At 53.7% G+C, this 26,458-nt stretch overlaps 2 protein-coding genes across 2 annotated transcripts; one reads left to right on the top strand and one right to left on the bottom strand.

Moving 5' to 3' along the window:
- The first annotated feature begins 1,181 nt into the window (after window positions 1–1,181).
- On the top strand, window positions 1,182–9,151 carry ATP6V0E2 (ATPase H+ transporting V0 subunit e2). Its single transcript, XM_038411699.2, has 4 exons — window positions 1,182–1,414; window positions 1,513–1,560; window positions 7,574–7,725; window positions 8,123–9,151. Exons 1-3 carry the CDS (start codon window positions 1,311–1,313, stop codon window positions 7,665–7,667), a joined length of 246 nt encoding a protein of 81 aa, XP_038267627.1. The 5' UTR covers window positions 1,182–1,310; the 3' UTR covers window positions 7,668–7,725; window positions 8,123–9,151.
- An 808-nt stretch (window positions 9,152–9,959) lies between these two features.
- On the bottom strand, window positions 9,960–25,634 carry ENTPD7 (ectonucleoside triphosphate diphosphohydrolase 7). Its single transcript, XM_038411692.2, has 12 exons — window positions 25,489–25,634; window positions 23,097–23,279; window positions 19,800–20,005; window positions 19,355–19,505; window positions 18,810–18,913; window positions 18,224–18,280; window positions 17,497–17,645; window positions 17,248–17,414; window positions 15,304–15,628; window positions 13,592–13,677; window positions 13,308–13,469; window positions 9,960–12,872 (listed from the first exon to the last, which is right to left on the bottom strand). The coding sequence occupies exons 1-12, from the start codon at window positions 25,494–25,496 to the stop codon at window positions 12,644–12,646; spliced, it is 1,827 nt and encodes a 608-aa protein (XP_038267620.1). The 5' UTR covers window positions 25,497–25,634; the 3' UTR covers window positions 9,960–12,643.
- Window positions 25,635–26,458: the final 824 nt, after the last annotated feature.

The following is a 26,458-nucleotide window of genomic DNA, read 5'->3' as shown; positions in this document are numbered from 1 at the left end:
TCCTTGTGTTGGGGTGAGGTCTGCACAAAGTTCCAGGAAGGTGGCTTTCCACATCAGAAGATTCTGCAGCCACTGCTTGTCATCCCAAACCTGCATAAGAATGCAATGCCACCACTTGGTGCTTGTTTCTTGAACCCAAAAGCAATGGTCCACTGCATGCAGCTGTTTTGGAAATGCCAAAAGTAATCTGGTGGGGTTTCTTTCCATGGCACACAGCTGGTCAGGCAACTCTGATTCCTGTTCAGTTTAGGAGGTCCTGATAGACTTCGTATCCATCTGTGATGTGTGCGTAACAGTGACCACAAGGCTAGACAGCAGTGCGTGATCCAGCCTCTCAGGTAGGGCGGGCACACAGCTAAGAGGGGCTGTTGAAAGCCCGTGGAATGATGGGATGGAACAATCTGTATCCAGGGTCCTTGCGCCTGCACCCACGAGGCACTCAACCCACGCCGCCGTCCCGCGCCTCCTAGCGCGGGAGATGGGGAGCAGCACCGGGCTGCGCCGCGCCAACAGGAGCGCTGGGCGAACGCGCGCAAGCGCCGCCGTTATACCGGTTTCCGAGGGTCGGCGTAACCTGCTGGGACGCGCGGGGCCGGGTCTCCGCTGGAGGCTGTCGGGGGAAGCGCCGCGCTCCGCTCCGCGCCTCGCAGCCAGCTCCGACGCCGAAGGCGCGCTTGGGAGCGCGGGCTGGGCATCGACCGTCCGGGCTCGCGGGCGCGGCGACGCTCGTGGCCCGGCTGCTCCCGCCCTGCTTGCAGCGGGGGCTCGGCGCGAGGCAGGGCCCCGCCCTTGGCAGAACGGCGGGTTCCCGGCGCTCCCGGGTGTTCGTGCTGCTGCGGCCTGGCCTCGCTGCGAGGGGGGGGCTCGCCGCGGCCTCAGCCGCTCCGCGGAGCCCCGCCCCTTCCCCGCGGGGAGAGCGGGGGCCGCCGGCAGCGGCACATGGGGGGCGGAGTCTCACCGGCCGGGAGCGCCCCCATCCAGCACTGCGCACGCGCTGTCAGCGAGGCCCCCCCGCTCGGGGCGGGAGGACGCGCGGCGGACGCGCAGGGCCCCACCCCGTCTCCCCCTAGCGGCCGGTCCAGGCCGCTGCAGCCCCACGCTTACGTCACCGCCCGGCAACTGGCCAATGGAGGCGGCCGCCGTGGGCGGGGCGCCCGCTCTAACTCGGATTGCGCCAATGGGCGGGAGCGAGCGGTTGCGTGGGCCAATGGGTCTCGAGGGGGCGGGGCGGCGCGGCGGCCGCGGCCGCGGCTCGCTACGGTGGCTGCGCTGGTGGGGCGGAGAAGGCTCGGTTCTCTCGCCCGGCCGCCATGACCGCGCACAGCTTCGCGCTCCCGCTGATCCTCTTCTCCGCCTTCTGGGGCCTCGTGGGCGTCGCCGCGCCCTGGTTCGTGCCCAAGGGGCCCAACCGCGGGTAAGCGCTCGGGGCCGCCGCCCCTCCCCCCCGCAGGTCCGGTCCGGTCCGGTCCGGTCCGGTCCGCCGCCTCCGCTAACCGGCCTCTCTCTCCGCAGGGTCACCATCACCATGCTGGTCACCGGCGCCGTGTGCTGCTACCTCTTGTGAGTGCGGGCGGGGCTGGCGGCGGCGCGGGCCCGGCCGGTGGGTGGCGCCGGTGGGTGTGTCGGCCCCTCGCCGGGCTCAGGCCGCCCCTCTGGAGCGGCTGCGGGTCCCCCGGGCCCGGCCTGCGCTGTGGGGTCCGTCGAGTTGTAGGAGCAGAGGGGCTGTTAGTCTGACCGGCCCCCTCGCGGGAAAGCCATACGGTGCCCCCCGCCCCCCGTTCCCCCGCCCTGGGCCGTCGGGCTTGGTGTGGAGGGATGGAGACTCCGCCGCTTCCCTGGGGAGGCTGTTCCGGAGGCTCCTCCCCGTCACTGTTAGAAATTTAAACCTGTTCTCTCCAATGTGAATGTGCCTGACCTCAGCCGTTGACTTGCTCTGTCTCTCTCAGCTGGATGGATCGAGCCTTTTAGTACCTGGTGTCTTTTGCTAATGAAGATTCTTTTACGCTGCAATCAGCTCTCCTCTCCATCTTGGCTTTGATAAACTAAACAGGTTGAACTAGCAACATCTCTCCTTCAAAGGCATTTGCACTCTCTACAGGTTTCGGAGTAGCCGCCGTGTTAGTCTGTATTCGCAAAAAGAAAAGGAGGACTTGTGGCACCTTAGAGACTAACACATTTATTTGAGCGTAAGCTTTCGTGAGCTACAGCTCACTTCGTCGGATGCATCCGATCTCTAAGGTGCCACAAGTACTCCTTTTCTTTTTGCACTCTCTACAGTTTTTCAAGATCCCTTTTTCAATATGAACACTAGAGCTGGACTCCATTCCAACGGTAGCCTTCGCCAATGCCTACACAGAGGTAAAATCACCTGTGTGCTCCTCCTCCCCAGTTTTTACATCTGCAGAATGCATTAGCCCTTGTTGCCACAGCATGGCACAGGAGCTCACATAGAGTTGCTTGACCACTGTAACCCCCTACATACCTTGGAGTCACTGCTTTCTGGAATACAGACCTGCATTCTGTAGGGCTGTGCTGGAATTAATATTATTTACCTAGGGCATTACCACGACACTTATTTCACCAGAAATTCTTTTATTAAATCCAAAGCCTGAATGGCATTTATACAATTGCTCTAAACATGCCTAAATAATAAGCAGTTTACTATGTCCAGACAGTAACAAAACATTCATATGCATGTGATCAAGATCCTTACAAGCACGATAAGCCCAAGGATACTCAGACCCATACTGCTCGGCTCCAACGTGATCTGGCACGTATTAGCAATGAACCCTTTAAGTGTTCACTTCTTATACCCTTCAGCAAACAAGTGATATCATAGCCAAGCACTGACTTCTCCTGAAAATCGATTGGAGACAGTTCACCCTTATTTCCAGTCTTAACCCAGATGACATTTACAACAACCACCTTTCTCCACACGGCCTTTCCTCCCTCTTTGCTGCCCCACGGTTTATCTGAGAACTGAATGTTTACCTGACTGGTCAGAAGGTGAAACATGAAGTAGAACCATTCTATCTAGGGGTGACCTTAGACCACACACTGAGTCACCATGCCCACCTGAAGAAGACAGCAGCTAAAGTTAATGTTGTCAGATGCCACTGGTGTGGTGCTCTGCTCTGTTCAATGTTGATAACAGTTGGCTGCGTGTGTGTGTTCCCTCTGTGTGCTGCCCCGGCTCTGCGCAGATCGCTGACACAGCAGATCCCGAGAACCCCCAATGACCCCACACTGATAAGGTACGAAGGCACCCGGCCAGGTTTATTGTCAAACGAAGCACAGTAATAGTTCCCTGCAGACTCGACAGGACATACTATGAATACGTGCCCTCTGACAATGGACCGGCTCAGTCAGTGGCAGGATACTCCACTGCCCCCAGGCCAGACAAAGACACCGCCCCAAGGGTCCATTCTTATACACAACTGGTACAAACCAGTTACACATCACTCCTGACGTATTGAAGTGCAACCACTCTACATAGCAAAGTACAACCCCTCTATGCAGTAAGGTGCCGCCTCTCACCTTGTACATGTTGGTTCGAACAAAACAACTCTATCCATCATATTACCCTTTTGCCCCTGTCTTTAGGATGGGTCCTTCTGTTCTTTATCTTTGTGTAATGTGCAAGTATCGGAGTGTTCTGGTATCATCCTGGCATATGTTTGTATCTCTAGTGTCCAGTACCTTTTAGGTATGTGTATTTTTGCAACATCAGCCCTTTCTTTGCCAGCTTCTGTGAGCAAGGCCTGCCTCTGGCTTACTGCTTAACTTTGCTTTATGTTAGCAAAGTCTTGACCATTACTTTAGTTCAGGCGTTAAGCCTCACACCGAGCCTCTGATCTAAGGGTTTATGTTTCAGGGCCTCATCTTACTAGAGTTAAGACACACAACAATCTTCTTAGCAAACTAGCAGGTTCATCGTGGGGTGCTCGTGCTCCAACTTTGCGGACATCAGCTCTTGCCACCTCTTATTCCTAGTCTGGAGTCGATCGTCACACACCAATCTGGTGGCTACGCAGTTACATGCCACCATGCGTATCATCTCCAGCACCCTGCATCCGACTCTATTCCCATGGCTTCCAGTTCTGAGCAATATTGCTCTTCTTCATATTGGTTGAGAGGTTGCGACTGGCAATTTACTGGAGAAAGTATGCACTAATTCAAGCCTGCTGCTGCACAATGACCTTTTTAAACCACCAGCTGCACGTTTGCCATCACGTCGCCCATTATGGTCTCATCTGCCAGGCCAGGATGTTAGGGCAGAACCACTCTGCGAGAGGAATGGGTGTCTGTTATAATCCCCAACCAGTCCCTCGTCGCCGACCCCACAATTTGCCTGCCTGGTTTTGACCTGCCCCGTCATCAGTGATCCCTGTTGAACAGGTTCCAGACCAGGCAAGGTCTCTGTGCAGCCAACCAGTATCGCTGGGGCCTTCGTGACAGCCTTTGTACAGCTGCAGCGCGACACAGACGATGACACAGGTCGATGAATGCCTGTCAATTTGGTTCAACGGTGGCCTAAAACAGGGTGGCCAACCTGAGCTTGAGAAGGAGCCAGAATTTACCAGTGGACATTGCCAAAGAGCCACAGTAATATGTCAGCAGCCCCTCAACAGCTCCCCCCAGCACCTCCCACCCACTGGCAACCCCTCCGATCAGTGCCTCCCCCTCCCTTCCTGCACCTTCTGATCAGCTGTTTCGTGGCGTGCAGGAGGCTCTGGGGGGAGGAGCAAGGGCACGGCGGGGCTCGGAGAGGGTGAGAAGGGGTGGAGTGGGCGCAGGGCCTGTGGCAGAGCCAGGGTTGAGCAGTGAGCACTCCCCGGCACATTAGATAGTTGGCGCCTGTAGCTCCAGCCCCGGAGTCGGTGCCTATACAAGGGGCCGCATATTAACTTCTGAAGAGCCGCATGTGGCTCTGGAGCCACAGGTTGGCCACCCCTGGCCTAGAAGAACTACATCACGCCACTGAAGATGCCTTCTCTTGGCTAGACGACTATGCATATGCTCAATAAGTATCAGATTATCCATTGCACCTAGGTTCACATAGGTTTTGCTTTTAAGATAACACTGGTATGGGTTGGGAAGGGCCATGTCAGCTCATTTTAAGACAGATCGTTTGTCTTATTTAAAATCATCTGCAGTCACCCCTATCACCAGAGGCCTTCTTTTTAGTAACATGCCCTTATCTGCTCAGTTATTCTTTGAACCAGACGTCCTCCCTACTTCTTTCTTTCTGCCCTTATAACTCTTGCTTTCTTTTACTTGCTAGTCAGGGCCTTTCTTACAACACATTTCTTTAACCAAACTTAAGCTCACTTTAATTCTCTAATTTTGTATTTATTCTACATGATGGCCTGCACACCTTGTACTTAGAGGTGTGACCTTGCATTTGGCTGCATTAACATACAGGTTGTTTGGGCCCAGTTTATCAAGTGATTTGGATCACTCTAGGTGACTGTCCTGTCCTTATCATTATTTACTATTCTGCCAATCTCAGTGTCTTCTGCAGATTTATCAGCAGTACTTTTATATTTACTTCCACGCTTTTGATTAAAAACATTGAATGGCGTCCGGCCTAGAACCGGTCCCTCAGAACCCCACTAGAAACACCTCCATTTGATGATGATTCCCCATTGACAACTGCCTGTTCAGACTTGTCGGTCAGTTTTTAATCCATTTAATGTGTACTCTACAGATATTGTATAGTGCTAATTTTTTAATCAGAATGTCATGTGGTACTAAGTCAAAGTATATTACAACTATGCGCTTACCTTTTATCAATCAAACTTGTAATCTCATCAAAGAATGGAGTTGGGTTTATTTGACAAGCCCTCTTTTCCATAAAACCATGTTGACTGCCATTAATTATATATATTCCCACTCTTTAATTCTTTATTGATTTGAGGTGGTACCAGCTTTTCCATTAGCTTGCCTGTGACTGATGTCAAGGTAACCAGCCTGTAATTACCTAGGTAATCCCACTTGCCGTTTTGGCACACTAGCGCTCTTCTGGAATTTCCCTGATATTGCAAAACTTAGTAAAATGAACATCAGTGGGGCAGAGAGAACAGAAATATTGATTGAACACGTCTGTCTCGTTTACCATCTCAAGTAATGGGCCTGGACCATTGTTAGGATTTCTTTTATTGCTAATGTACCTTCTTCATGTCAGCCATGGATTTTTTTTTTCTTGTGTAGCCTTCAGCTTCCCTTATACGTTTTCTACACTTCATAACTAATTTATATCAATTGCTCATTTCCCCCTCTCCCCAGTGTGTTTATATAAATTTCTAATATCTGCCTTCAGTTTCCCACTGAACCAGGATAAGCTTTTATTCAAAGTTGTCCACTTTATTGGTTATGGAATTGTGGGGGTTTGGGGCCATCTAAGAAGCTCTTCATAAAGAAACTCTTAATTTTTATTCATATTTTTCTGTCTAAAATTTTCCTCCCAATCAACTTCACTCATTTTTCTCAGGTTTGGGAAATTAGCCCTTTTGAAGCTGTGTCAGACAGACAGACACAGACAGATAAAAATTACGAGTTGGGGCTATCCTCTGTCCATAATGACTGTAATCAAATCATGATCGCTAGTCTCCTAGGCGACCACCAACTTCCAGTCGAATGATTAATCAATCTTTATCCATCCTACTGAGGTTCAAAGTAGTTACTTTATGTTGGGAGCAATACATCTTCTGTGTTAGAAAATTGTACATTTTAGAAACTAAGTTTTTCTTATGCTAGAGGGCTTATGCAGCCAGATCTCCCACATGGAAGTCCCCTGTACAGCAACAGTTCTTCCCCCATACCTTACACACAGGTGCCTAAGGAGTAACTTATCCTGTTCTCTGGTTTTGTCAATATTCTGTAACAGTCCCCACCAGTACCCCATTCTGGGCTTTGTTAGTTAGCACATGGATCCATATACCTTCAAGAAACTGTGATTCTGAGTTATGAATAACAAGTGTCTTTGAGGTAGAGTGCCACTTCCCGCACACTCCTGTTTTAGCCACTCCATCTTTTATAAGAGGTTGTAACCAATGACTTTAACATTCCAGGTGTGAATTGACCCACAGGGTCTCAATAATACCAGCTATAGCAAGGTCTGGTCCACACTTAAGGTTTAGATTGGCGTAGCTGAAAAATTCACACCCTTGAGTACCATAACTATGCCAACTAACCCCCAGAGTAGACATGGCTAGGTTGCTGGAAGAATGCTTCTGTCAGCCTAGCTACCGCTGTGTGGGGAAGTGGAGTTCCTACAGTGATGGCGAAAACCCCTTCTTGTTGCTGTGGGAAGCATCTGCACTATGGCATTACAGCACTGTAGCTGTGCTGCTCTGGTGCCCGTAGTGTACAAGCCTGTAATTTCCAATTCCTCTCCCTTCTTACCCAGATGCCTAGCAGATTTCTTCACTCTTTGCCACCTCCAGTTTCAAACCCTGAGTTTGAACCACACGTGCCCCCTTAGTACCTTCCCTTTGGGGTGTTCTGTAGTGCCTGACAGCTCCTGCTGGTCTTCACGGGGGAAGAGTCATTCATTGTCTGTTCTTTACAGCTGGCTAATAGCCATCTTGGCTCAGGCAAACCCCCTGTTTGGGCCCCAGCTGAAGAATGAGACCATCTGGTATGTGCGCTTCCTGTGGGAGTAACCTGTTGCCAGTCCAGAAGGTACCAGGAAGGACATGAAATCAGCACCCATATATCATGGTAAATGGAGCCTGCTGTGGGACAAACCACCTGGACTTGGGGAGTGGGGAGTTTGTGCTATAGCGCCCTCCCTTGACCTGCTTCCCTGACATGGTTTGGGGTGGGGGCTAGAGTTATTTTACAGAAATGAAGTCTTGCAAGCTGGAGTGCTTTACTCTGCAGCTGCCTGGGCAGTTTCTGGTTGGGTTGGGTTTGGTTTCTGTCAGTGGCTCCTTGGGAAGGTGATTTGCGGCTGCCTGTTAGTGCTCTGTTCTGGAGCCAAACAGAGGATCCCTGGGTTCAGCCAGGAGAGGGCCTTCTCCCCTGAAGTGGGTCTTCCTCTCCCTGGGGTGGCTCTTTGGGTCCCCTTCGTGGGAAAGAGTTTGGCCCTAAACATCTCCCTATCACTCTCTCTCAGCTCCTTCTGAAATCCAGATGTTGCCCCATCCTCTGCACCCTCCAGTGCCGTCCTGCCAGAGCTGGATCCCAGGTCAGACCAGCTGCAGCGTCACACCTGAGCCACTGCATTGAGGAACCAAAAAGCAAAGAGCCACCTGTGCAGCCTTGTCTGAGGCATGACCCCCACCCCAAGATGGGCCCTGAGAAGTAGGGTTTCCCCTAGCAGAGCTGGGCCTAAGCTCCCTTTTCTGAGCCAGGCACTGCAGAGGAAAGTCCCACCCCCTTAGTGTGGGAGAGATTCTGAAGTGGCGGGTTGAGCTCTGTGGTTCCCAGGGAATTAGTGGTGCTGAAGACCACCCCTGCCCCTTCCCTTAAAGGACAGATACAAGGACCCCTGAGAGCAGCACCAGTTGCCTCTGTTTAGCCCTTAAAGCAGGGAGTGGAGGCCTGAGTTTATCCTCATGATTCCTGTTGCATGAAATCCTGTTCCCAAACCAAACCAGCCATAGAATCTTAGGCCTCTTCTGGTCCTGGCAGCCTCTATTCTCTGGGCCTGTGCGTGTGAGAACCAGAACCTGAGGCATCCTCTGGATACTGAGCCCCCCCAGGGTGAGATACCTGGACCAGCATCCCTGCTTTCAAGATAGGTTCTGATTGGTGGCCATTGTTGACTATTTCTGGGAGGGGGAGTCCTGAGGAATAGGATACTGACATAGGGAGGGAGTGCTCTGCTAGAAGTCATGGTGAGTGGGTAGGTCAGGGTGGGACTTTCCTGTGTCAGTCTGGAGGGAGATGACTCCTCTTTCCCTCCCCGAGACTCCCAGAGATCCTGGTCCTGGAACCACAGACACCAGGCTGTTCTCTGTTCAGAAGGTTCTCACTCTCACTGCCTCTTGCGTGTTCTGATTGTGGGGCAGGTGCTGACAATCTGGGCAGTATCCTGGCCTACCCCTCCCTTTCCCATATTTATTTATAAGTGCAGTGTATTATTTGTCTTGTTTGGTGTGTAAATTTGTGTTTGTGAAAATAAATGTTTTCGAGTAAGTGACTCTGGTGGCAGCAGCAGCTCTGGTCTCCCTTGCCGCTGCCACAAGGTCTAGGAAAAGCCCTAGGTGTGGCATCTCTTCCTTCCCCTGCCCTCCAAGCTGACCTTGCTGGAGGGCAGAAGAAATGTGGGCCTTGCCTGTACTTGGCATGGGAACTGTTTCAGGGAGGATGCGGAACATACTCTGCCCTTCTTGCTACTTCTGAGTAACATGGTGCTGTTTCTGTGTGTAGCCTTGGTCTTAACACTGTGTGTGTTGGAGGTGGCGTCAGCTGAGTGCAGCTGCCTTGCTCTAACAGCTGTGGGAGCACAGTTGTGTCTCAGGTTTACTTTGATCTAGTAATAACAATGGCTGTGTGATTTCAGTAATCCCTTTCTGGTGCAGGCCCCTGCCTGTGCCATGCTGGGTTGGGGAGGGCAGCTATCTCTCCTAGCTGAAGGACACCTGGTGGCAAGGCTTTGTGCTGCTGATTTCTCACTCCCCCTCCTTGCTGTTCTTAGGGGATTGGTGGAACACTGCAGTACCTGTCCCTGGGTGTCAGCAATTCATGCCTGTGCCCTCTGCAGTGATCACATCAGCAGGTGCAGCCTGGATCAGAGCTACCTATGCCATGCTGAGCACCTGGGACAACAGCATGTGCTGATAACTGCAAACAGCTGATGTGAGACACAGCATCTGCGACTGGGTGAAGCTTCCACTTCTTCCCATAGAGCATGGAGGGGAAGAGGTCCTGCAGCAGAGACCATAGTGAGCACTGACATGATCAGCAAGAGCTTGTTCCCAGCACAGATATAGACAAAGAGGCTGTTGTGGGTGGTCAATAGATTTATTGTTCTAATAACTGGAGCAGTTGGGGTTCAAGTAATCCAAGGGGGCTCAAACAGTGGATGTATGGCCTAGCTCAAGGAGGGGAGGCCTTATTGGAATTTCCAGGTGGCACATGGATGCAAGACCACTTGTGTCTAAAGGCCCCTCCCTCAGCCTTCTGAGAGGGACCACTGGACCAAGGATCTAAAGGAATACAGGGGATAACTAAGGAATAACAGGATGGGAGTGGAGTTCTAGATGGGAACACTGAGCAGAGAACCCTAGACAGCCCCCCCACAGCATCTCAAACCTGTCTAGGGAGCCAGTGGGTGCTGCCTGGATGCATGAGACCAGGGAGGACCAGAAATAGGTCCCAGTCATAGAGCATCCCCTCATCCAGCATCCTGCTGGTGATGTACATGGCCACTTTGTCCAGGGCCAGGAGGTCTCGGTATCCCTGGGGGGCTGTGAGACCAGTGTGGAATAGAGGCTGGCCCACTGGGGTTCCTCACCCTCTCTACAGGTAGTCCCACCACTTGATATCAGGGCAGGACACAAGGGTGTGGAAGTGAAACATGTGGAGCACAAGCATATATAGTTGTTCCCTTGGCATGGTTTGAAATTGAACTGGCTGCATCACATGCAGCCAGCTCAGATTACTGGGTCAGGGGGAGGCCCAAGGAAAAGGTCCAGAGGGCCTGGGATGGGCAGGGAGCACCCTCTTGCAGGACCCACTCAAGAAAACTTAAGAGGTGGGCAACAAGGCCTCCCCCAGCAGTATGCACAGGGTGGAAAGCCCCATGCACTGACCAAGCACTTGGGGATCTACCCAATCACCCCAGTTGTAGTCTAGGATGTCTTAGCTTCTGGTGGTTTCTGCCAGGAGCAGCCTCCAGCTCACCAAGGGGAACTCTACCACCTGTACACAAAGATAGGGGTTGTGTAGCAGGGGAGATCTGCCCCACTCAGTGGCTATAATGGACCTGCTCACCCACAGCAGCTTTCATGTCTGGAGGCAGCTCTGATAGAAAGCTGGCAGCTCAGCGGTCTTGGGGAAGACCCCTAGGCTGGAGAAAAAAGCTGCCAGTCATGGCAGAGGAAGATGTGCACCAACATGCTCCACCCTTGACCATCTGCACTATAAAGAAGTCTCTGCAGGGCCTGGAGGCTGAAGACATGGACTTGGCTGTGGGGGAAGACTCAACCCCTGCAGAGACCCAGTGCAGTCCTGGCCAAAAGAATTCCCGCGCTAACCTCTGGAGCCAGGGGAGGCAGGTTACAGCAGGGGTTCTTGGCCAAGTTGAGCCAGCACTGGCTGGGGGAGGGATTGCTGCCCTTGGTAGGGAAAATGATTTGGCAGCAAATGAGCTTGGGATAGGGTTGGAATGAGGAAGGCCCCTGCCCACCCATGGACAAGTACTGCCTCCCTTTCCAGAGAACAAGCTATTGGCCCTTCCAGGCCTGTTGCTGCGGCCAGTGTCTTATCAGCCCTTACAAGACGTCAAATGTAATCCATCTGAGATAACAGAGCGCCCCTCCTTAGGGTGAGAGCTGCGGGGATGCAGCATTGGTGAAGAGGTGCACAGACCCAAACAGATGGGCTGAAGAGAGGCTTAAAGCCCTGAGACTGGGATGGGGGCATAGGGAGAACGTTCATTCAACCAGCTTCTAGGAGAAGCAACCCAGTTCAGCACAGAATTACGCAGTTTCCAAGTGCTGCCCCTGTCTGAAATTGAGAGACCCCATAGCTCAGACTGGGGTATTATGCCCTATGGACCATGAGGCACCCCATTGCTTGGGAACAGGACACATCAATGGAAACAGACTCACTGCTGCTCAGCCCTTTGTGCTGGGTCAAACCCCTCTCCTTCTGTGAAGATGGGGTGAGGGACTCTCGCCCTTTGGGCACTACAGGCCAAGCTGTCACATCAACTCCCTGGAGCCAAGGAAGCACATCATGCTGGCTGGCCAGCTCCAGCCAATTCTCTGACTGCTGCAGGCACAGCCTGAACATAAAGCCAGGGCCAAGGTTCCAGGTCCCAGTCCCGTCCGCTTGGAGAGAAAAACTGAGCAAAGGCTGCAGCCTGTCTGTGAAGACAGGAGGGGCAGGGGCTCCTCTGTGTCCCCAACAGGGCAGAAGGACAGAGACTTAGGGGCTAGGGCTCCCTGCTCCTTTGCAGGCAGAAGCTGGCTTAGGCACCTGTAAGTCCTTTAGGATTGACTTTCCAGAGGGAACAGCGCTGTGCTTGTTGGTCCTTCAAGTGTCTAGTCATGCTCTGAATTCTACCAACTCTGGGCCTCACTGATATCTTATTGCAGTGAGTTCCATAGGTTTGCAAGATAGCAGATCAGAGGAAATGCTACAACTGTGCTGCCTTCACACTTCCATGAGTAGGAAGTGCTAGCTCTGCCTTGCTGATGCCACCTCTTAGTGGGTATCGCCTCTCCTGCCTCAGCAGGAAGTCCCTCCAGGCCTTTGTTTGTCAGAAATACAAGCACCAGAGCCATGTCCTGTGCTGCTCGGGACCTGTCAGACTCTGGTCCTGGCTCTAGGAGATGATGATGGACCTCCTGACAGGAGGCTTTGGGCACTTGTCATCCAGCCTAGGTTCCACTTCGGATGCTGGAACTGGAACCTAGAAGCAGGTTGAATTGTGGCTCAGACAGATTCCTGGGCTGTGGCAGCGTTAAGGCCCCAGTTCCTGGCCTGGCAACAGCACCACCTCTTCCAGCCACAGCAGGTTGAGCGGAGCTGAATGCAGCTGGCGTCTGTGAATGTGGCGCAGCCGCAGTAGGTAGAGGATGATGGCCAGCAGCACCACCAGGATGCAGACAAAGAAGAGATAGTGATTGTAAACGAAGGAGAGGCGGAGCCAGGGGCTGTGGGCCTGCCGGCTGCTCTCCTGCCGGAGATCCCTAGGCAGGAGAAAGGAAGAGAGGTCAGCACCCACCACCGAAGAATTACCATGAAAGGTGGCAATGCAGCACATGCAGCTTGTCTTACTCCCTGCACTTACAGTGCCCCCTGCTGGGAAAGGTCAGGCTCTCCCCTTACAGCCAGCACCTTTGCCCTGCTCCCTACAGTGCCGTTGCTGGGACTGGAGTAGCCAGGAGCTCGCACTGGTGTGTGACTGAGGTGGAACAAGTTTTAAATCAAGATGGGATGTTTTTCTCAAAGCTCTGCTCTAGGAGTTACTGTAGGGACATTATCTGGCCTGTGCTATACAGGAGCTCAGACGAGATGATCGCAATGGTCTGTTCGGTCCTTCGAATTTATGAATCCCCTCAGCCAATGCCCTGCCCCTCTGCAGGCCAGGCAGCCCCTGGGCTCCCACCTCAAATTTGCTTTACCTGAGTGGCAGAAACCGTGTTTTATAGAGAATGGCTCCCAGGGTCCACTGCACCTCACGGTCATACACCAGCTGGGCTGTGTGCAGGCTGGAGTAATCCAGGGGAAAGTGGAAACCCTCATGAAGGACTTGGTACATCCAGGCAGATTTAAAGCACTGATACCTACAGACAGAGCACATGGGACAATCAACCAGATACCAGGGCCTCCTGCTTCCGAGAGCCCCTGGTGCTAAACACACTGACAGGAGCCCCAGCTGTGCTTGTCATGAGGGGAAGCTCCTTACTTGACCCGATGCTGGTCTGCGTGTGGTGAGTACAGGCCCTCTTGGAACCGTTGAGTCAGCACTGACCAGCTCAGGCTGCAGTAATCCTGGGGCAGCAAGGGAGAGAGCACACTATCAGTGGAGAGACTGGTACCCCCTCCCTTGGGGCACAGGGCAGCACCAGCACTCCCCTCCAGCATAGCAAATAGAATCACAGAAATGTATGGCTGGAAGGGACCTCAAGTCCAGCCCCCTGCGCTGAAGCAGGACCAAGTAGACCTAGACCAGTGGTCTCCAACCTTTCAGGTGCTATAGCATATTCATGTTCCCAGAAGAGTGTGGCAGGCGCAGGACAACCAGCTGCTGAAATGCTGCCGAGAAGCAGTGTCATCAAGCAGCGTCGCCGCTGAAATGCCGCCGAGAAGCGTCGGCATTTCAGGGATTGGTTATCCAGTGGCCGCGCTCCTCCAAGGTAGGTTGTCTGGCGGAAGCGCTCCCTTCTCAGTAGGTGGGCGCACATAAATGCCCCAACGGGCGCCACGGCGCCCGTGGGCACCGCATTGGGGACCACTGACTTAGACCATTCCTGACAGGTGTTTGTCAAACCTGTTCTTAGAAACCTCCAGTGATGAGGATTCCACAACCACCCTTGGAAGCCCAGGCCAGAGCTTAACTACCCTGATAGTTAGAAAGTTTTTCCTAATATCTGACCTAAATCCCCCTTGCTGCACATTAAGCCCATTACTTCTTGCCCCACCTTCAGTGAACATGGACAACAATCATTATTTTACCCTTTCTTCATAGGTCAGGCTTTCTAAACCTGTCATTTTTGTTGCTCCCCTCTGGACTCTCTCCACTTCATCCACATCTTTCCTCAAGCGTAGTGCCCAGGACTGGACACAGTGCTCCAGCTGAGACTTCACTAGTGCCAGGTAAAGTAGGACAATTATCTCCTGTGTCTTACAACACCCACATTAATACACCCCAGAATGAGATTAGCCTTTTTTGCAACTGCACATTATAGATTCTCAATCTGTGATCCACTCTAATCCCCAAATCCTTGTCAGTACTGCTGCCTAGCCAGTTAGTCCCCATTTTGTGGTTGTGCATTTCATTTTTCCTTCCTAAATGAAGCACTCTGCACTAGTTTATTGAATTTAATCTTGTTGAATTCAAACATTCTCCACTTTGTCAAAGTCATTTTGAATTCTAATCCTGTCCTCCAAAGTGCCAGCAACCTCCTCCCAGTTTGGTATCACCTGCACATTTTATAAGCACACTCTCTGCTCCAACAGGTTTCAGAGTAGAGGTTTCTGCTCCAAGTCATTAATGAACATTGTAAATAGCACCAGACGAAGGGCAGACTCCAATAGATACCTATGCCCTCCCAGTTCGACAGCAAACAGTCTTTCAACCAGTTGTGTGCCACTTTATAGTAACATTATCTAGACCACATTTCCCTAGAATTTATGAGAATGCACCAGAAGGCTCACTAAAAATCAAGAAATCCTATCTATTGCTACCCCCATCCACCAGGCCAGTAACCCTGTCAGGGAAGGATCCCCATGGGAGCTAGAGAAAGGTCAGGGCGGAACAAGTGAATCTGGGCACAAAGTAATGTGCTCATCCCCCAGCACATCCCCTGGATCAGGGTGGTGCTCACCTGGGCAGAGTGGCCATCCAGGTGCAGCCTGGTCCCCACCCCCCGGGCATTAGGTCAGGGCAGTTCTCACCTGAGCAGCGTGGGTGAAGCTGGGTGCACGGTAGCGGCCCCCAAGACGCAGCACATCCTCAGTACAGTAGAAGAACTCAGAGAAGCCGTAGAACTCACTGTTGTTGAAGTCAATGGGCGCCTGGTAAGTGTGGGACAGGGAGGCCTGGCTGCCATTGACCCCTGCCAGCAGAGGGTGCAGCAGCTGTGCACAGGCCTGCCAGTCTCCTCGCCCTCGGATATGCAGGGTCTGGCCACCCCTTTCTACTGTGTCCTCGAGCCCCACAGGCAGGCAGGGATCCAGAAAGGGTGTCTCGGCACTTGTCCCCGTCTGCTGGCCCTGCAGCCTGGAACGAGCGCCAGGGAAGAGACTGATTAACGGGGCTCTGCACTGACAGAGCTGTGCCCCCTGCTAGGCGCACGTGCTCACTGGGAATGAGTGCTGAGTCACCCCCTGCTAAGAGCCACATCCCCTCCCCCGCCCCCACACTGGGCACATCGCAGCAAGCGCAGCCCACTGCTACACACCCCAAGCTGCTGGGCACACCTGCAAGGCCCACCCAGGTCTCACCCTTAGGGAGGCAGAGCGCTACACATTATCGCAAGGCAGTGTTGTGTGGAACAGGCTGGCTCCCAGCGCTCATGCTAGCCTGATCCTGGCCATGCCCATGTTGCTATGGGGCTGTGCCTTGGGTGGCCCTCTGCTCCTCCTGCCTATTGGGCTGATCCTCCCAACCTGACAAGCACACATTGCCTTTGGGCGCACACACACACGCACAGCAAAGAGCACACAGCTGTGCAAAGGGACACCCTGGCCACCCAACGGGAGGAACACAGCCCCAGGTCTCGGCGGCAGAAACAGGGTTACCGGCACTAGACTATCCCTGAAGCTCTGGCAGGGAGGTTTGCTCTGGGCACTGAGTGTGTCTGGCCCTGGCTACAACTCCACGTGGCATTCCGAGACGGGCGCTAGAGAAATGGAGAGCAGGAGAGAAACGTCAGAGAGAGAGAGAGAGAGAGAGAGACTGGGTCAGCATGGAGTGGGAGAAGAGTTGCTGACATGGGCTCCGGCAGCTAGGTCATCCCACTGGGGGACATGGGAGAGGCCAGGTTGACGGAGGGGAGGGAACTGAGGCACAACAGCCTCCAGGGTGCAGTGGGTACTGGGAAGCTGGCGGGGGCAGCGCTGTGCTCTGGACCCTAGGGTCACATGTGGTCATACAGCTGCACTAGCTGCCTCATCGCCCATCTGCCTGAACCTGCTGCAGAATCTCATCCTGACTGAAACAAGCGAACACCCACTCCAGTCCCAGCCCATGGTGGGGTCCAGAGATAGGTGGCACAGGCTGCAGGGAGGCACCCGGCATCAATCCCAGGAGAAAATGGGCTGGAGAGCCGAGGCGTCGGCTGCTGGGAGGGTAACACCACAACTAATCACCCTCAGAAGATCCCATGCAATAGGAGAGCATCCCATGAGAACAGGTAGGTACCCTGGGTGAGCACTGGGGAGTCCTCCAAACAGATAAAAACAGGGCAGTGAGCCCTGGGCATGCTCCTCCAGCTGGAGCTGAGGCACATTCCTTCCCACGTGCCCTGGCTGATCTCCATAGGAGCACATAGAACCCAGCCCCGCACAGGCTGGGCTGGCCCTGCAGGGCCAATGGTTGTTAGCACGAGCCAGTAAAACCCTGACTGCCCACGTGCTGGCCTCCGCATACTCAGACAGTAGGACCTCCAGCTCCGATGCGTACCCATGGGGTGTAGCCTTGCAGACTAAGAAGGGCCATTTTAAAGCAGTCATCTTACACCATCACCCTTTAGGCTTCTGCAGAGATTGCTGAGATTAGACCTCACACAGGTCACCCTCCAGTTACAGGTCCTACATCTCTAGGGGCCGGAACGTCCGAGGAACTCCAAACTGCAGGCAGGTGCCAGTGGGGGTCTGCTAAGCCTGGGGCAGCATTACCTGTTGTGGGCATGGGTCTGGTTCAGCATAAGCTCCTCGTAGCGCTGCCGTGCAAAGTTGCCCCCAAAGCCCAGGAAGGTGCTGACGTAGACACGGTACACATGCTCTGTGTGCTGCACATCACAGCCCAGGTTGAACTCCGCCAGCAGACTCTTGGCAGCCTCCTCCTAGGGCAGAGAGGGGTGAGCAGCAGGGCCAACCCTGGGGACCATAAGGGCTGCTTTCCTGCCCTGCCAGCAAGATACGCACCTGCTGTGGGGAGGAGAAGGTCTCCATGCTGGGCACTTCGTAGGCAATTTGCAGAGAGGCACCGCCCATGTCCAGGATCCCCACGGTCCGCTTCCGCACCAGGGACTCTGCCTGACCCCCCAGGGCCACAGTGATCATCGCATCCTCCTCTGCAGCCCACAGAAGTACGTTAGCGGGACCCTGGGACCAAAGTGCACAGGGCAGCCACCTGCTCTGCACACCCCCGACAGGGTCCCAGGAACCAACCTCACAGGGCAGCCTCCCCACCCCCTCACCCACCAGGTCAGGGCCTTGGGAACCGAACTGTAGGGGGGACAGGGATGGGGCGGCCAGGATCCCATCTCGTCATCATTGCCTAATGCAGGGAGCTCCACAAAGTGGCATAAGATGGCTGACGGCAACTAAAGAGATTCCACCATTTCTGCAAGCCTCTGCTCCTACAATATCCTGAGACTCCAACTCCAAACACACCATCTCATCCCATCTCTACTGCCCTGCCTCTCCCCCTCCCTTCCCTGCTGACCCCCAGCTCTCTACTACCTCCCTCTCCCCACCTGACGGGGGCTCAGGGACTCTTCCTCCTCTGTGGCAGGGTCTGGTGCCTTGGAGCAGGGACTGTCAATGTGCCAGGCCTTGGTTTGCTCTGGGTGCTGGGTTAACTCCAGCAGAGCTCCACTTGCCCCAGCCCCACGGGCTAGAGAGAGACGCGGGCACTGGTTGGACTCACCCTCCTCGTGATCAAATCTCCCCAGGACAAAGTTGATCCCAATCCAGGCATAGACCCCTGAGGGGGGACACACAAACCAGTTTGTTAGGCAAAGTGCCCACAGCAGCTGGGATGCTAGAGCCAGAGTTAGCGCTTGGAATCTGCAGTCCCTAGATTGGAGAAGGACCAGCACTTGGGGGGTTCTTTCAGCATCTGACAGGATAGTTTCATCAGGCCGAAGGGAGCGCAGAGCCCAGCAGATCGGTGAGTCTGCATTATCAGCTCAGTGGCAGGGAATAAAGTGTACAAAGACCCATCATCTTCACCCTGCCTATGCTGTCTGGCCTCAGAGTGAGACCTTCTCAGAGCATGCACCAGGGCTCCCACAATGCCTGTGCAGCACTGATCCTCACTCCAGCATCTGGCCCCTCCTCCCAAAAATAATAATTAGCACCACCTGCCCCCAGAACCACACTCCCCAGGAGGGAGCAGCTAAGCCTCTTCCTACAGGCACCTGGGTCAATAGCGGCTGCAGTGAAGTCTTATCTCCCCCAAGCTCTCTCCTCATAAGACACGTATAGGCATTAGAGGAGCTAGATGTTGTTACCTTCCTGCTTCCCTGAGATCACTTCTGCTTGCGACTCGGAGAAGAGGAAATCAAACTCCAGGGGCACATTCCTCACCAAGTCCTCCAAGATCGCACCCTGCTGTCTGCGGAGGGTACAGGAGACAGGCAGTGAGCATCCTGCCCAATGGCTGACTCTCCTTCCCTTTGGGTTAGGGCACAACAAATCCCCCTCAACATGCCCATTCTGGTTTGGAGCCAGGGGGTTGGGATTTTAGCTACTTCATTTGAGACTGAAATGTTGCCTCTCATCACAAAGGCTGCAGTGACTCCAACACCCCCATCCACACCCTTCCAGGATTCCTGAAGCCTCCCCTCTGTCCCCACACCTGGGCTCCCCAAGCCATCCCCTCTGCCCACAGCACACCTGCTGGCTGGTCTCAGGAGCAGCATGCTCCTTTCTCCCTTGCGCGTGGCACCAGAGTTCTCTCACGAACTCCCTGCCCTCCTTGGCTCACCGAGTGACTGGATGCCCCTAATGCCCGTGGAACCCAGTGACACAAGCAAGATGCACTGGGGGCACTCACCTCTCAGACAGCAGCCTCATGCCCGCCGTGCACAGGATGTAGAGCGGAGTCTCTTTGTGCTTTGTTACCGGCACATGAGCTGCAGCAAAGCTAAGCAGCGGGCGCATGTAGTGACTCGCTTGGTCAGGAGTTGTTGCCAGCACGGAGATCCCTGCATGAGGAAAGGGGAAAACGAGTAAGAAATCAGTGTCACATACACACATAGAAAGGCAGCCTAGAATTGGTGCTCTGTGAGCAAAGCTCTGTCACTCAGACACAGGGCAGGGACTGCCCCCCAGTCTGAGGGAGGCAAAGGGATGAGATCACTGCCCCAGACTGCCGAGTGGACAAGCTCCTTCACTTGCATGGCCTTCACCAGCCCTGCCCCCATCTGCATGAAGGGAAATGCAAGCGATCGACCCCCAACCCTTGCCTGGGTTCGCGTAGGGAAGAAGGGGGCACAGACCTGGTTTGATTTTCTTGACAACGGGCTGGCTGCTCCGGTCTCTCATCTGCTTGACATCCAACAGGTCATGAGGGTTCCCATTGTGCGGTGGCCAGAAATACACAAAGACCCGGGAGCCGCTGCTCCCACAATCAACAACAATCCCATAGTTCAGCGTTGAGTCCTCTGTGTCTGTAGCTTCCAGGTCTCCCACCCGTGCCAGGTACCTGGGAGAGTGGAAGAGGGAGGATCAGTGGGCCACCCAAGGCACAGCCCCATAGCAACATGGGCATGGCCAGGATCAGGCTAGCATGAGTGCTGGGAGCCAGCCTGTTCCACACAACACTGCCTTGTGATAATGTGTAGCGCTCTGCCTCCCTAAGGGTGAGACCTGGGTGGGCTTTGCACCGGGGAGGAGAATGGAGAGCAGATGGGACAAGCCAGCAAGGACTCAGTTCCACCCGGGGTGCACTGGGAGGGATCCCGGGCAGTCAGGGCAGTTGTGATGCTGGGGAAATTCCACTCACACCATCTGTAGCCAGGCAGGCTCCTCAGACACTGGCCCCCACCAGCCCAGCAGCCAGAAGAGGTGTCTAATGGACCGAGTGTTTGCACCAACCGTTAGGCATCAGCCACATGGGGGATGGAGGCTACAAGACTGCAAAGAGGGACCGAATATCAGGGGTCAGAACATCAACCAGTCATTGTAGGAGTCAGGGAGGAATCACCCCCCTACACAGATACACCCATCAGACAAGGGCACTGTAGGGGCTTGGCCGTGGCTGATGGCAGAGTCCGGGGACATGAACTTAACAGCGAATCCTAGGAGGGCTTTGCCCCCACACAATGTCTGGTCTGTCCTTCCAGAGGCCATAGGGCGGGTGTAACCACCCACAGACTGATGGGGCCTTCTCTCCTCATTAGCCTATGCTGTAGGCTCTGCTGATGCTGCACAAAGAACTTGCCCTCAGAGCTCTGCTTCCGAAGTGGCAAGAAAGCTCCAGACTCCCTCAGGGCACTGACAAGCTCTTCTGGATCCTCAGGGCAGAAGATCAATATGGCGGATTGATCCTTTCCCTCACAAGCCCCGCGCCGGCTGCACATGCAGCTGTGCCCGTTGGCTGAGTCAGCGCAATGCTAGCTGCCCACATGCACGCAGTCAGGGAAGAACCAGGGGGCTGCAGCTTCACTTTCCATTAGTAAAAGGCCTAACAGAATTAGGATGCCCTAGTTCAGCACCATTATCCAGCCCAGAGCATCCGCTTCCATGAGGCTCTGATGACCCCGGGGCTATAATATGGACAATAAACAACCTCAACTCAATTACAGTGGCACCAGGGGGACATGCGTGCCCTTCCCTGAGCCCCAAAGCTGGTGCTGAAAGTGGAACTGCCCAGCACAGAGCTGGCGCCTCAATGGCCCTTCTGGGGTAATTGTGTTACAGCCAGAGCCCTCGGCACTCTGACAAGGGAGGGGAAAATTACTGACCTTGTGATCCTGTGTCTCTGGAGATGTTGCTCCAGCAGGACTCACTCTGGCCTCTCAGCCTCGCCACATGAGACCCCTGGAACTCCCCCAGAGCTTACGGGCAGCAATAGCACGGCAGTTTCATATCAGTCATATGCCACCCCCTCCCGAACTTTCCACATAGGGCTTTCTTTAATCCATATGTAGACACACAGACCCAGAAACGATCAAATCCCTTCTTTCAAGGGCAACTTCAGACAACATTCAACGTGCAGGAGGAGCAGCAATTAGGGACACAGCCCTATGCCCATGGTTGGCCAACTGCTAATACAGGACTCCTCAAGAGAGAACAAAACTTTTCTTGGGGGCCGGAGAGTTTGGCATTTCTGTCTTGGAAACGAGTTCTGTAGGGTGGAGGGGCTGAAACAGGACTCCTCCTTGGTAGCCAGAGCAAGCACTGATGCTTGAGGATGTTGGGGGAGAGGACCACAGAGCAGCTTTGCACATAGCTGTGATGGAGACACCCCTGAGACAGGCTGATGAGACAGCCTAGTTTTGCCTTCTAGTTTCAGGCCAGCCAGGCAACAGATGCAATTTGACATGCAGTCGGACATCCATAGTACTCTTGGGAACAGCACTGTCCGCTGAATTAGTGCCTGGAGAAAGAAGAAGCTGGGTAGACTTGCTGAGGGATTTAGTCCACTCTAAGCAGAACACCAAGGGTCTTTTAACTTTAAATTCCAATGTCATCTTGAAGAGGAACTGTGGATGAATACAAAGCACCACATTTCCCTTGCTGGATGCTACCCATCAGGTTATGGGGAAGATACAGGACTCAAGACCAGGGGTCACCCAGTGAGAAGTAAACTGCATAACATTTCCGTCATCTGTGTTGTTCTTCAGAAGTCTGACAGGAAAGGGCTAAGTGGCGAGGAGGTCAAACACATGCACCTTGCAGGATCATCTACCTGATAAACCCCAGAGGAGGTACTGCTAGTGAGGATGAAGGCAACAGCTCTGAGCAAAGAGTGAAAGCAAGACACAGAGCTCCCTACACTAGTACAATGTTTCTGTTTCTCTCAACAATTTACTATGAGCTGTTGTCTATACACAGAGGGGAACGTGCGTGTAAGCAGCTTCCGGGCAGTCTAAGGAATTTAATTTCCTTATTTTTTTATTGTTGAGTCTCTATTTTATTTTATTGTAAATCCCCCTTTCTGAAGTTTATTGTCCCAACCCTCTCTCTCCTGAGGATGCTGAACTTGATTATATTGTTGTCAAAACTGCTTAGTAGATCAACTGTGCCTCCTTAAATCAGCTGTTGCACGTTCCTCGGGACTAAGGTGAGAATAACCTCTCTCCTTGTGTGCTCTGGAACTAGCGGTTTCAAGCAGCACTTGTTTAAGGTGTCAAGAAATAGCTTTTCTAAACCTTGTCCTGCTGAGACATTTCACTAGCTTATACCAAGTCACACATTATTATTGGTTTCATTAGACTTTGATCCCTCTCCACTTTGTGCATTCAGTCTCCAGTCCCCAGACAGGAGGCTGCTAACCCGACATGTATAATCACATTTTTATGGGTTAGGGTTTGTAGCTGTACAGATCCTACTGTGTGGCCCTCTCCCCTCAAAAATTCTCTCTTGCTAGATTCTGCAGAATCTTCTGTGCCCTGGTCTGCTGCCCTTCCTTCATGGCATAATCTATCCTGCCTCTATAATCTAATCCATAGCCAAGTCATACAGCGTCCCACCGATTTGTCATTTCACCACGTTTCTGAAATGCCCATGATGCCAAGCTCCTCTTCCATTGCCAGGTATAGAGAAAAGACTCAAATCCAGGGCTCGCTCACCTCTCAAACTGCTTGTCTGGGGGGGAAGAGGAACCCCAATTGCGCAGATCTGTGGCTGCCATGAGTAGCAGGAGACAGACTCCAAGAAAGAGTCCCAGCAGGGCCAGTCGCTGACGAGGACATAGGCTCACCAGGGGCACAGTGAAATGCCATGATGCTGGGCACAGGCAGGAAATGCTGATTCTGAAAGAGGACAGAAGGGAGCAGTGAGAGCATAAAAAGCCAGCAGGTACCTGGAGGATCCTACAGAGCCCTCAAGCCCATACTGCCTCCTATTCACTTACCAGAAATGTCCCCAGACCCTCCTTCATAGGTACAGATGCACTGTCCAGCCTGCCATTGGCTCCCACGGTGTGCTTAGCACTGTTCACACCCTAAGGCAGCAGGAAGGGGTGTATAACACACTGGGGTGTGATGGTCTGTCAGTTATACATTATGCTAGTGTGTGGATTTGGGGGTTGGTTTGTTTTTTAAATACCCCGATTTCTCCTCTACCTCTTCCTCCCACCCCATACACACCAATTGAATCCCCAACTCTTCCCCTACCCCACCCTGCAGCCTCCACTGCAATTTCCTCCCTGTCCCACCCACCCCCATCAGCACTGGATCCTTGCTACCCTTGAGATAAGTTGCTCACTCGTGAGAGGTAGTGGGACAGTACCATCACTATAGTTAAGGCTGAGACTAGCTTATTGTTTAATAGCCAAATTTTCTAAGTGGTCTAAAATCCAAATGCTGACTTGGATGGTCTTGAAATTTGCTGTGCCTCATGGGGCTAGAGTAAGGGTAGCAACCCAAAAAGGAGGACATTTGAGCAAGGGGTTCCCAAGACACAGACACCCTTCCCCTCCTCCCCCCCAAAAAATGTGACATCAACATTTTTGCAAATCTGGGGCTCAAACTATGGCTCTGACTCTCTCCAACCTGCTATCACCTGCTCAGGATTGATCATAGCTTTTGTCAAACACCCACTGCCCCTTTGGGGACACCATATTTTTAAAGCTATTCAGGAGGAAAAGCTGGACTTAGAATGTGGCTTGAGCAAAATTGACAAGCTAGAGAAAGCCATTTGTGCCTTTGAAGCAGGACTAGGTTCTTGCAAACCAGTGTGTTTGCGGGTACAGCAGAGTAAGTGGGTGGCCCTAATCTGGAGCAGCACCCACGAACTGCGAGTTTGAATCCTGCCTTTGCAGCTTTTGGAGACTGTGCATTCAGCACATTAACTGCTTCTTGCCTGTGTTCTGCATGGGTGTTTTCTGAGAGCAACACTTCTGGTTTAAGAGTTAATATTTCAAAGTGCTCTAAAATGTATGTGCAGACTCTAATTTTACACTAGAAGTATTGTTAAGGAAAATAGCATTAAGGAAATTGCTGGAAGATGGAGACTCTAGTAAGTAGCAGCATTAGTGTGATGTAATTGTACTCCAAGCTCTTCACTCATTTTCTGAGCAATAGGACAGAGCGTTGATTGCTCATTACAACCATCTGTAACCCATGTAAACCAGCTCCCACAGCCGCTCCCCACCACCGTCCTGGCACCCATGACTGGAGAAATGTTAACTGGTCACTTAACCTTGAAGTGTGTGTTAACTACTGAGGCTAAACAATCTGTTCCATCGTGAATTTAGCTGTGACACCCTGAGCACGTTTCCCAGACCTGAAGAAGAGCTCTCCGTAAGCTTGAAAGCTCATCTCTCTCACCAACAGAAGTTGGACCAACAAAAGACACACCCCCCCCCCCCGCCCTGTCTCTCTAACATCCTGGGACCAACATGACTACAAGAAGACTGCATACAACTGCCTACATATGCAGCCACAAACCAAGGGATCCCACCTATCAATTTCACCCCTCAAAGCGCTGTTGGTCCTGTGAAAAGGGGGTCAAAAGAAATGCCAGACACGAGAAACAATTAGTCACCTGGCTCTTTTTAAGCTACAGCAAACCTCAAAGGGTGTCCCTCCCCCACTTGCAACAGAAAAACCAAGCAGTGTGCAAACAGCAGGCGGCAGAACGGTCCAGTGGTTAGACACTTGCCTCGGCCTTGGGTTCAGGCCTCCGTCTCTGCTCTGCCACCGAGGACAAGGGCCTCGGTCCCCCACCTGTCGCAGGAGGCCACCGTCGCTGCCCTGCCTCGCACGGGACGCTGAGGCGGGGGCGGCCCTGGGAGCTTACCTTGGCGGGGAGCCCATTGAACGCCTGGAGCGGACAGGGCCCCGGGGGCTGGCGGGCAGCCCGGCCGGAGCGCGGCGCCGGGGACGCCCGGGGCCTGGCAGCGCCCGAGGCGGCGCGGGCCAAAGGTTCTGGGCGCTGAAGAAACCGGGGCGGGGGGGCAGCACCGGCGGGCGCCCCCCCGCGGGGCACGAACCTCCCCCCAGCGCCCACCGCGCTCACCTGGCCATGGGCCCCGCTCTCGGGCCGGGCCGGGCCGGGCCGGGCCGCGGCGCGGCGCGTCACCTCCCCTCCCCCCGGGCCCCGGCGGGCCGCAGAGGCATCGCCCCGCCGGGCTGGGGGCGGCGAGCCAGCGGCAGGACGCTCCCGAGCGTTTCCCGGCAGCCGCGTCACGAAGGCGACAGCAAGCAGCCAATGAGAGGCCCGCATGAGGGAAGGGGCGGGCTCCCCAAGGTTCGCCCTGGGAATGGATCCTATTGGACGTGCCCATCTTTCCAAAACCCAATCGGTGCCCTGTCCCGCCCCCACAGCGAGAGCAGCCAATCAGAATGAAAGAGACCCCGAGCTGCCCCAGCGGGCAGAGCCCAACATTTCCTCTTACGTCACGATCGCGGCCAATCAGTCACCGAGTCTCAGATCTGTAGCTCCCTCTCATTGGCGAATGTCACGGGAGCGCTGTCCAATCACAGGGGCCGCAGTGTGATTCTGCCCCTTTGGGCGGGGTCATCTGAAGATACGCGCTCAATTTTAGGTTTTCTTAGCCAATCGCGGTACCAGCTAACGCTTATCCCGCTTCCTCCCCGAGCGTCACCCTCATGAAAGAACCAATCAGGGGCTTTCAAACCAATAACAGTTGCGTTGGCCCTCGAAGCAAGAGCCAATCAAGACTCGCGATTCTGAGTGGCAGCCGAAAAACCCAATAGGTGCTCCTCTGCCGTAATAAGGGCGGTTTGGAGGGAAAGGAGGAACCAGTAAAGCTTGAAGAGTACAAAAGGTCAAAGATCGCCTGCCCGATCGGCTCTTCAGATGGACAGGTGAAAAGGATCAGTTGGCCAATAGGCTCTGCGGATGGGCGGGGCTGAAGGCACGGCTGGCCAGTAGGCGTTGTGGATGCGTGTGTCGGAGGGAGCGGCTGCCCAATGGGAACTGGGCATGTATGGGGCCTAGTGCGCGCCTAACCAATAGAAGTTGT

The sequence above is a fragment of the Dermochelys coriacea genome, chromosome 7, assembly GCF_009764565.3.
Source record: "Dermochelys coriacea isolate rDerCor1 chromosome 7, rDerCor1.pri.v4, whole genome shotgun sequence".
Taxonomy (NCBI): Eukaryota; Metazoa; Chordata; order Testudines; family Dermochelyidae; genus Dermochelys; species Dermochelys coriacea.
This window is presented reverse-complemented; position numbering and strand designations above follow the sequence as displayed.